Raw genomic sequence first — 12,075 nt, forward strand, 5'->3', positions numbered from 1 at the left:
ATATTTACTTAAAAATAATTTATACATTTTTGTTTATATAAAATTATAAATTATGTTTTTAATAATGCCTTGTTATTATATTATCGTCATACTTGTTTGGAAAATATTATATTTGTTAAAATTTAAAACTTTCTATTTTCTTGTAGTAACTTTTATCACTTGGATATTTTATTTGAATTTAAAATTATTGTACTGTTAAGCATTTATCTCGTTGGTTGGATTATTGTATTGGCTAATCAGCAACAAAGTTCCAACAAAAATCGTTAAGAGATAGAAACTTTTTGAATTAATGATTTTCTTTAAACTTGCATTATAATGTTGGCGATATTGTAACAGTTAGGGACTTCTATATACGAGCTGTCGAATATCCAAACATATGATGATGAAGTGACAATTTGACGAGAATCAAATTTGTTAATATTTCCAATCTGTATTTCTAGTAATTTGCTATCATTTATAGTGACACAAAGCAGAACAATAAAACATCAGAAATATAACGTTATAATATAACGTTCACGTCTTAAAGAAGGTACGATATGATTGATTTGTATCTCAAAAATTTACTACTTCATGTGCCAGCTGTGAAATGTCACGTCCGGTGAATAATGATTAATTTAGAAAGATATATATTTATAAAAAATACAAAACAAATAATACTATTAAAATCTGTTTGTAATGTGTAACTTTTTAATACTAATTACGTAACAAAATATTCCTTTGTATGAATAATTTATTTATCATTTTCAATGAAAGTAAAAATAAATGCTATTTTTACAACGTATTAGTAATTTTTAATCGTTATTATTTATTTATAATTAAGCGCAAAACAGGTTATGCTGAATGTAATGCTTGTGCTATAGGTTATGTTTTACGTTGGGTACAATAGTAATTTAAAATTATAAATTTAACATTCATAATTTGTAATATATAAATTAAAATAGAATTCTATTTTATGTATATGCGATAAATATGCAGAAATGCTAATTATATTTATGAAATTCGTATTAAAAAGCCTTTTAAAATGCATATTATAAATTTATGAAGATATTAAGTAAAGTGTACTTTACAAATAAGAATTTTAGAATACAAATTACAGTAATTTAAATATTATTATATGTTTCAGGATATATAGGAATTCTTTTCCTTTAGAAATGTGCATATACAACATGTATAGGTACTTCTTTAAGAATTTCATACATGAAAACAATATGAGTACAAATTATTAGCTATTGCATCAATTTGTTGAAAACAAATATTATATAACATTTAAGATGCCACAAGTGGATGGTGCTGCAATTTTAATATTGAATAATCAGAACGGTGCAGCTCTACATAATATTCGTAATACAAGTAGTTCAACTCGATCAGTCTTAAGTAATAACAATATGAATACTGCTAGGAATAATAATAATCAGAACCCATTAGTTAATGTACGAGATAGATTGTTTCATGCAATATTTGTTAAGGCTGCATTAACTTATGCAAGGACATTTCCAAGGCCTGTCAGAAGATTTATAGAATTTATAGTTTTATTAAAGGTAATTATATTTTCAAACTTATTAATTTATTTACTAAAGTATCTTAACACAAATTAATTCTAAATTATAAAATTTTAGGCTATAGTAGCATTTTTTGTGTTGGCTTATATTCACATAGTATTTTCACGAACTCCGACAAACTGTCTAGAACATATAAGAGATGATTGGCCTCGAGATGGTATATTAAGAGTTGAAATACTTAGAAATGGAAGAGAGGATTATAGTATAGAAAAAAGTTACGCGAAAGAAGAAAAATTACGACAAGAAAAAGTTGATGATTTAACTAGTGCTTTAGGAATATTAACTAGAGATGGGTAAGACTGTATGTTATATAATAAAATTTTGATATTTATTTTCACCATTAAATATTAATTATTTTTTGTTATTTTATTTAATTGTTTTTCCACAGGTTTATCAATATTGAACCATCTACTGTTGATGAGGAGCGTGATACTGCTAATATGTCAAATGAAGGAAGTGATAACATAACATTATCTGAGGAAGATGTAGTTATTGGAGGTGCTACTATGTCTGAAGGAGAACAAGATCCAAATTTAAACATAAGTAATACCACAACAAGCTCTCTATTATCTACAAAACTCTGGAATGAAGTGAATGTAGATAGTAAAGAAGTAAATACAAATGACTAAATAAACTTTGAACATGTTATATATGTTTTGTATTAATCTATTAATAAATAATTAATCAACATTCCAGACATCAGATGAAAAGATAGTACCACTAACAAATGTACAAAATAATACTGTGGGACAAGATACAAATAAGTCTAGTAAAGAAGATATTATTCAACCTTTGAAAGAGCAGAGTTCTGAAGTTAGAACAGGTATAGTTATATCATAAATATTAAAGGATCTTATAATAGCATTCACATTTAATTTGAGAACGAAAGTGTTAATAATTATGATTTTACTTTTTGTCTTATTCATTTTACTTCTGATAAATATATCGTTATTTTTCAGATGATGGTTACATCGTAGAATATTCATTAGAATATGGTTTTTTGAGATTATCGCCTGTAGCACGACAAAGATTAAACATTCCTGTAAAAATTGTTACTTTGGATCCTGTTAACGATAAGTGCTTTGGCGATGACTTTTCAAGATTAATACTCGATGAATTCTTAGGGTACGATGATTTATTGATGGCAAGTATTAAGACATTGGCAGAACATGAAGATAATCAAGGTTTTTTACGGTAAATAAATTTATTTCTTTGTTCTTTTATGTAATTTAATGTGAGAGCTGTAATCAATTATATTAATTTTATTGCACAGAAACGTGATAACTGGAGAGCATTATCGATTTGTAAATATGTGGATGCCCAGAATTACATATCTTGCTGCATTTGTCATCATGATAATTTTCGTAAGTATACTTTTTAGTACAAACATAGAATAATAAGCTTCAAAAAGTTGGATACATAATAATTGTATGTGATTTTTAATATTTATTGCTGATAAATTGAATATCTTACTTCATCCCGCTAGTAACTTTGTAAATGCAAATAGTTACAATTAACATTGAAATTCGTTGTCTTCGTGTAAGGCTGATACTTGTTGTTATATGAAACCAAAGTATCAATTTTTCATTCTTTTATAATTGTGCTTTACGGTATCACGAACATTATCTGTAATAAATATGACTCTAGAATGTTCTGGAAGCGTAAATTAGATTTAGTTTCATGCGCTACGTGTTTTCGATCTGGATATATTCCACTCTGTCAAGGGAATGGTATCACATGTAACCACATGACAACTCAGTACGCGTAAAAGGATATGGCAATCAATTCAAAGTAACCACGCAGTGAGGTAACCCCCGTATAACTTTCCAACCCCTTGTGCCTTCACATCCTATGATCCCCTTGGAGTTGTACTGTCGGGTATAAATCAACGTTATTAGAGGCATCATATTCGTTACAGAGGTCCCAAGTCGGTGATTTTGTATCAAATTGTTCTCAAATACGCTATACCACATCCAATAAAAGATCATAATGACCATCAAGACTTTTGGATCAACTTAAATTACTAGTGACTATTACATCCGTCAACAGCCGCTTCAGTTGTAATCGATACACAAAACGAGGATTTTAATCGTGAAACTTAATATTCAATTTACAGTTAATTTCCTTTTTAGCAAGCAAATGTTATTCTGTATACAGTTTTTTTTATTAACGAATAATTTTTGCTTCGTAATCGAATAAGTGATTCGTGTCGATGTGTTATTAGTAGCTACATTTCAATATAAACACCATGTATGCCAGATGGATTGTGAAATTTCGGGTTATTCCCCGGGTGTTAGGAAGTGATTGGATCATATACGGACCAACGAATAACTCCACTCGCGTTTAATGGGTTTACGCCGAGCGAACAAATGAGTAATATTGCATACTGCTAACCATGATTCAAATGCAATGCATTGTGTAGCAGTCTATATATAGTTCATATCTAGATACTCACAATGAATATAGTGAAAAGCCAATCACTTTATGCATGAATAATTTTACTAGAAGAAATTTTCAAATATTAGAAGGTATATTTGCAAGATTATCAATTAAATTTACTTGTTAAAACTATACACATATGTCGGGTGACACACCAACTCTATCCATCCCAAATATCTCCATTATATTAAGAAACAAGCAAAAACATTACTTACAGAAGTTGTATATTGATAAAATACATAACATGGTAGCAATAGTTTGTTTGCAGATGGAGATATAGGGGAAATCCAGAAGTCAATTTTTTTTTTTTTTTTTAAATGGAATGTCCAATTTTTTATAATTAATTTTGAGTATAAAAAGGCTATAAGATACATTTATCCTAACACCCACCGTTCCTGAGATATTCGACTATGTATTTCAGCTGAATAAATTACGATTCCTTTATTTATTTATATGTAAAAAATTAGAAGTAACCCTAGCAATATAATATCAATAGACGGCTTCCAATGCGAGGTAAAGAAGAGACCAACTATAGTGGCGTTTCGTTTCAAAAGATCGCCTAGCGGAAAGCCACTATAGAGGCGCATAGTACCTAAAGGGTTAAATCTCGACGCGAAGAAATTGTTGCTACCATGTTATGTCTTTCATGCAACCATACAACTTTTGACACATTGTGCATTATATTATGTACAGTGTGAACCACCTAACTCGTGCACCTGAATAACTTCTAAACTATGCATTGGTTGAAAAATTGTTATGTGTAAAGATTGAAGGTCAACATTTTTCTTTTAACGTATTGTTGTACTTTTTATGACAAAATTCGAAAAAATGTTAGTTTCTTAATAGAAAAGTATGAACAATTATCGATCCTCAATAGTTAACGAGATACATATTTCGCTTTGCCCATCAAAGTCTTCGTTGATATTGAATTTTTAACTTGAAGTTCAGAAATTAACATTTTTTCAAATTTTACCATAAAATTACAATAATACATTCAAAAAGAAAAAAGTTGGCCTCAAAATTTCCGAACCGTATTCACACCTGTAAAAAAAAGTACACATTTTACCTAACGCAACTCTCGAAATCATGCAATTTTTGCATATAACAATTTTTCAACATTAATATACACACATATAAAATTGTATCATTATTTTATTGTTCAAATATCAATCATACTTCATGTTCACTTGTAATTAGAATTTTCACGCGTAAAAAGAGTTAAGTGTATATACAAAATCCGATATCGTTTTCATTTTAAACTGTTTCACATAAAATCATTCTTTATTACGTTAATTTATTGCATCTCGTGTAGTATATTCAAGTTCCATTGTGTTCTATTTCCACGGAAAATATTCGACGATAATTGTGCTAAATTAAAAAAAAAAACGCGTTGTCATTCTTTTGACGAGATGCATTGCTATATTTTACATACATACAACGTTGTTGCTAATGGTTCAAATGTAGTCTGTGGTTGAGAAGGGAGACGGATGAATCTCGTGCTACAACACGTGAATGTTACTTCAGTGGTTAGGGTGCTACCTGAATTACCCTTGGTCAACCCGCCGTAAAGTCACGTGTACAGGACTGTTGTCATCTATGCATTATCCCATATCTTCTCTGTCATGTGCACAAGACATTGTCTATTCTATGTTGCAACATGATGCAGTTTAAAATACTATTCTTTTCTATATCTCCTTTTTTTCTTCTGCACTTGTTTTCCTTTCTTTTTTCTCACAAGATTTTCTCCTTTTTACATCGTGGGTTTATGTACACTAAAGTGCAAGTCGATATGCGTTGTTTCTCAGATTTCGAATGAAAAATCTTTGCTTCGCGTGACATAGATCTCGAATAAATTATTTAATTTGGTAGAAAAATGATAAGGGTAAAAATTCAAAACAATTCGAAACTTCGCAGAAATTTAGTTCAATTGATGTTAATAACGAAACCATTTTTTGTTTCTGCAATGAAACGATCTTAGGGGTGAAAACATCCCCTCTAAAGAAATTCTGAGTTTTTCATATTATCGCGGATACTTACAAAGTTTTGCGGTTTTTCATGTCCTACATTTTGCTGGCAAAGAATTTTCGAAAAGTGGATAAATTTTGGAAAAATAAATCTTTCTCGGAAATTCTTTACCGTCGAGATACAAAAGTAACGGAATAATGCTCTATTTCTACTGTTTCGAAAGCCTGTTAGGGTTGTTAATATTTTTTTTTACCATTATATCCCAGTATTGAAACATTGTTACTTCAACTTTATTTCTTCTTTTCTGTACATGTTTAATTTTTCACCACATTATTGCTATTTTACGATAAATATTTAACATGCTGGTTATTCTCACATTTCTCAGATAAGCACAATTATTTGAAACGAAGAAAAATTGCTATTAGATCAAACTTAATTAATAAATATTCAAACTGAAAACTTTTTTTAGCAGCTTAAATTAAATAAAAAAAATAAAGAAAAGCATTAATACAGTTTGAAAGAAGAAAATGAAATCGCATCTGATTGTTCTATTTTGCACTAGATTGTTCATTAATAAAAGTGTACGTAATCGGTCTATTTTCATTGGGGTAAAAACAAAAGGAAGAATACTTGGAAGAATTTGTGTCCATATCTCGCAGGAGAGTAAATTCCTGTCAGAATATCGCGTTCAGACTAGTTTTATTTTTATCAGATTTCTCGTAAATAACATCGACACATCTGCAAAGTACGATTAAACGTTTCCGTTACCAAGGTTGCCCATAGCAAATAGTGAATTATCTCGGGGGTGTCAGGTGCTAGTTCAATCCGAATCGTTCGCAATTCAATTGCACTATTCGCTCTCAACCCGGTAACCGAGTGCGACCACTCGGCTTGCAATTTATCACGCATCATGTCTTTATTGCAGTTCTCCTTTTACAAAATAATAAATTTCATTTCTTCGATATTTTGTTTCTGGCGGACAAAATTATTCAAATTTCTACGCTCTGGGCTAAAATTTCCCGACACATTTTACCCGTTGAAATTTCTGCTTTACCCCAAACTGCAAAAAAAATCTTACGCTAATTTTCTACGCTAATTGGAATTTCCTACAGTATAAACAAATATCACGGTAGTTTATTTGAACTAAAAATTGTAAATTAGAAACTAGTACGAAATATTATTTAAACGATTAATTATCTAAATGAAAAAATTACCTGAATAATTATTCGATCGAATATGTTGTCGCTGTTAGAAAAGAATGCCCCACCATCGATCACGATATTTTGTATTTTTATGTTTTATTCATATTGTAATATCATAAATATGATACGCTAAATTTTCTTATTCACTTTTTCATGCAGAATTTTTTCTGTGTAATAACATCGAGTATGAAGCTCAATTCTGATTGTTTCAGACTATTTCCATTTCGATGTTGCTACGGTACTCACATCATCAGATCTTCGTCTTTATTGGTAAGTGATTGCATTTGATAATATTGTTAAAAGTGACTAGAATTGATAGTGCTTGTTTTCGTAATGCCATGAATATTAATTTATATATGTAGAATTGTTGAAATATCGTCGAAACGCGGAAAAATTATTAAAGCAGCGTAATGATATTTCATTTTTGCACTTGACGATATTCCAACCGACAATTTTGCATTTTATGTGTCCGTCAGAATTTTGTGAAAAATTTCAGTAAGCTTATGAACTTTTTTTTTTTTTTTTTTATCGGAATATTATTTGATAGTGTATTTATTCACGTAGGATCGACTCTGGTAAGTCCGTGATAGTTTTAGAATTTTTCTCTTAACATGTATCGAAAGTGAGTCGAGAATGTAACGACAAGTCGGATATCATACGAATAAATAATAGATTAACAGAATTTTATTAATTATATTTAATAAAAAAAAAAAAAAAATGCAGCGTTAAATTTTTACGGAATACTCTTGTTATTCTGTGACAGTTTCTGTTCATCAGTTACTTATTTTTACATCGAAAGTTGATAAACTGCTGATTGTGAAAATTTACCCTTTCGCTCCGTTATGGTTGCGAGAAAGTGTGACGACACTGACACTAAAAAGTTACCATTAAAAGAATAAAAACTTGTTTGAAATATAAGGAAACATTATTTCTGGTATTTATTTTCAGTTTTTCTCAAACAGTGCAATGAGAAACATAGGCACAGACATAAAAAGAACGAAGAAAATTTAGTCACTTTTTATAAGAAAAAAATGGCACTGATGCTTTTCTGTATGATAATTTTAAGATTAGGACTCGTTAAAGTGTCATGTATTATTAATATTCTATCTACTTTTTAAAATACATAAACAAGTAATCGTCTATAATTAGCATGAAAAATTATACAAATAATGCTCTCCTCGAACAGAAAAAGCTCAATTATACATACTAACTTCAACAGACCGAGTTTTTTACCGCAATATAAACTAGAACTTGTTTTCTTTCCTTTAACTAAAGTGAGTCTGAGCATATTTTTGTTAGAGATGAATGAAAAAGTATCACGGACTAAGCAGAGTTTACTCTATTACTTACTGTAAACTTGTCCCGATTCCAAATATTATACATACTTATGGATATTATTTAAATGCTTTCTTTTTCATGTGTTCAGTTGTGCATATTTACTAATAAAAGCTCGGTTAAGTTTCGAAAAAAAAAAAAAAAAAAAATGAAGACATTAAAATTATCGTTTACATTAACTTGAAGGACTAAGCAGGTACAAAAAAGTTAATATCGAGTAGTTCCGCAAAGAAATGTTCCCCGAGTTATCATTTTTTTTTCTTTTCTTTTTTTTTTTCGATCGATAATTTATATCTGATTCGATCTTCGATACGCAAAGGTAAATGTCCTCTATATCTGATAACTGAAAATAACGGAATTAATTGATTTCCGTATCTATCATAATATAAAATTCAAGCTAATACTGTTTTCAAAAAGGCTTTATCTACGAAAGGAAATCTTGAAAAATATTTGTTATCTGAAAATCTGAGATAAATACCCCCTTATCCATAGACGTTTGCCGGGGCTCCTGAAAAAATTGCTGCCTTCCCTCTTTATTCCGCTGCCTTTATAAAGAAGTATTTGCCAACATTTACATGTATTCTCAGTGGTTTACCGTCATTTGTAACGTGTCTTTGTAACGATGGAGGTATTATCTTTCACTACGTTCCAGTTGTTGGTGATTACCTTAATCACCATCGGTTTAATTATGCTCGTTTCGATGGGGTATCGATATGCTACATATTGGGAGAGACGCGGTGTTCCATACGTGAAAACGAGGCTACCTCTTGGAATTACGTGGACGGTCTTTCTCCGTCGTGCAACATTCCACGATCACTGCGAATTCATCTACAATTATGATCCCGACGTAAGGTACATCGGGTTGTTAGATTTTGGCACACCTGCCGTGCTCATACGGGATCCAGAATTGATCAAAGAGGTGGCCATTAAGAGTTTCGGTCATTTCCCGGACCATCGAAGTTTCGTCACCGAGGATATGGATCCAATTTTTGGGAGGAACGTGTTTTCATTGAGAGGTGATCAGTGGAGGGAAATGAGGAACACGCTAAGCCCGTCCTTTACCGCCAATAAGATGAAGTTCTTGTTCGACCTGGTTGCCGAATGTTCCCACGATTTCGTCGGTTATCTACACGCCAATCCGGGACTGTGCTCTATGATAGAGCTGAAAGATACTTTTACGAGGTACACGAACGACGTGATAGCCACGTCAGCTTTCGGGATAAGCGTGAACTCGATGAAAGATCCGAAGAACGAGTTTTACGAAAGAGGGATCGACGTGTCGAGGTTCAGTGGTACATTGAGACTCATGAAGTTCATGTTGCTCCGTGCATGCCCGCGCCTGATGAGAATGGCCGGATTCACGTTTCTCAGCCCTGCGTCGTCCAAGTTTTTCTCGAAAGTGATCTCTGAAACTGTGCAGGCAAGAGAAGAACAGGGTATCGTTAGACCAGACATGATTCATCTTCTATTGCAGGCCAGAGACACGAGGGAACCCGGTGCTCAGATGGCCATCGACGATATCGTTGCTCAGGCGTTCATCTTCTTTTTGGCCGGTTTCGACACAGTTTCTACCTTGATGTGCTACGTAGTTTACGAGCTAGCTTTGCATCAGGACGTTCAGCAGAGGCTGAGAGAAGAAGTTGATTGCTATTTGGCCGAGAGAAACGGAAAAATCTCGTACGAATCTCTGTCGAAGATGGAGTACATGGAGATGGTAGTATCGGAGGTGCTTAGACTGCATCCACCGTCGTTAATAACAGATCGACTGTGCTTAGAGAAGTTCAATTTGCCACCAGCAGGACCTGGTTACAAGGGTGTCACTGTAAATCCAAACGACGGTCTCCTGTTCCCTATTTACTCGTTGCATCGTGATCCTAAGTACTTTCCCGATCCGGAGAAGTTCGATCCTGAACGATTTAACGAGGAGAACAAGGCCAAAGTTAATCCTTACGTGTACATACCTTTTGGAGTAGGTCCTCGAAAATGTATCGGCAATCGTTTTGCATTGATGGAGACTAAGATTTTGATGGTTCATCTGTTGCATAAATTTCTTATAAAACCGAACAAAAGGACGTCGATTCCACCTGTGTATAAGAAGGGTACTTTTACGTTGGTTCCGGAAGACGGGCTTTGGATTACATTGGAGAAGAGGGAGGATTAGATCGAACGTTAATTATATCATTTCTTATTTTATAACTGTTGTTATTATTTTCGCAATTTATATTGTATTCTTAAGGGGTAGTGGTTTCTCTTGGTTTGTTGGATAAAATAAAGCCAATAAACATGGTTTCAATGGAATTATTGCGATGTTTGCGATTAATAAAATTCGACTCGCGACAATCATGATCATTTGAATTTCAATAAAATTCTCTCTTCGTTTTTGTTTTCGTTCTATTTCCTTTTGCTTCTATCTTTGTGTTCGTTTTTTTTTGTTCCGTGTACATTGGAAATTCGTTTTACTTCCACCGTTTGTTTCGTTTTATAATTACATAGATGCGTTTCAGGATATCAAACGTGATTAATTTCACGGAACTGTGTGATTTCGTAATTTCGCTAATCGTTAAGAAAAAGATCAACACGCATGTGTTCTTCCTTCAGCGTCGTTCTTTTTATCGTTTATCCTTTTTAATTGGTCGTATCACGCTTCTTGAGTTATTTCTACTCTGAAGAATACAGATGAAACAGAAACCCACGTTGTAGCGCAATACAACGTGGTATCACTTATCTAATATAACACACGACTCTCTTTTGTATATTCCCTCTTCTTCTACTGTACTCACAATGATAAACTTCGTATGTGTAATATATATATTCGCTCATATATATGTAGGAACTTGTTAGTCACGAACGACAGTTACTCTCGGTCGGGACTGCAAGATGGAGATTCTGTCGTCCACAACGACGTTTAGTTTATTGGTGATCACTTTTATCACGATAATAGTATTCAAATTCTTGGCCTCGCTCCATCGGCAACAGAATTACTGGAAAAACCACAATGTGCCGTATATTAAACCAGTGCCAGTGCTTGGACCAGCTTTGAAATTTTTGCTTCGTCAAATAACATTTATCGAGTACAGCGAGCTCGTTTATAATTCTTATTCGAACGCGAGGTACATCGGAACGATGAATTCTTCTTTGCCGAATTTGGTAATTCGCGATCCCGAATTGATCCGTGAGATAACAGTGAAATACTTCGACCATTTCACCGATCACAAAGCGTTCGTCGACGAGGACATCGAGCCTCTGTTCTCGAAAAACGTCTTCATGCTGCGGGGTGAACGTTGGCGGGAGATGAGGAACATCCTCACGCCGACGTTCACGGCCAATAAAATGAAGTTCATGTTCGAGCTGGTGTCGAAGTGTTCGCAACAATTTGTCGATTATTTGTACGATCATCCGGAGGAATTCTCCTCGTTAGATGCGAAAGACGCATTCGGTAGATACACTAACGACGTGATCGCCACCGTTGCTTTCGGAGTGAGTGTGAATTCTTTGAAGGATCGCGATAACGAGTTCTACAGAAAGGGAAAAAGTGCTTTCTCCGGCCTGTTCGGCAATGTCGGGAAACTCACATT

The 12,075-nt window shown here is 32.8% G+C and overlaps 1 protein-coding gene across 1 annotated transcript in view; it reads left to right on the forward strand.

The window, feature by feature from the left end:
• The first annotated feature begins 451 nt into the window (after positions 1-451).
• The window catches only part of LOC108576277 (membralin), an 80,234-nt gene continuing 68,610 nt past the window's right edge, over positions 452-12,075 (forward strand). The window contains exons 1-8 of the mRNA XM_017939235.1: positions 452-529; positions 1,124-1,538; positions 1,617-1,852; positions 1,948-2,170; positions 2,256-2,382; positions 2,519-2,753; positions 2,833-2,923; positions 7,378-7,435. Coding sequence (XP_017794724.1) covers positions 1,272-1,538; positions 1,617-1,852; positions 1,948-2,170; positions 2,256-2,382; positions 2,519-2,753; positions 2,833-2,923; positions 7,378-7,435 — 1,237 coding nt within the window. The 5' untranslated portion in view covers positions 452-529; positions 1,124-1,271. The remainder of the gene's footprint in view (positions 530-1,123; positions 1,539-1,616; positions 1,853-1,947; positions 2,171-2,255; positions 2,383-2,518; positions 2,754-2,832; positions 2,924-7,377; positions 7,436-12,075) is intronic.

Source organism: Habropoda laboriosa, unplaced genomic scaffold (assembly GCF_001263275.1).
Source record: "Habropoda laboriosa isolate 0110345459 unplaced genomic scaffold, ASM126327v1 scaffold212, whole genome shotgun sequence".
NCBI classification, from domain to species: Eukaryota; Metazoa; Arthropoda; class Insecta; order Hymenoptera; family Apidae; genus Habropoda; species Habropoda laboriosa.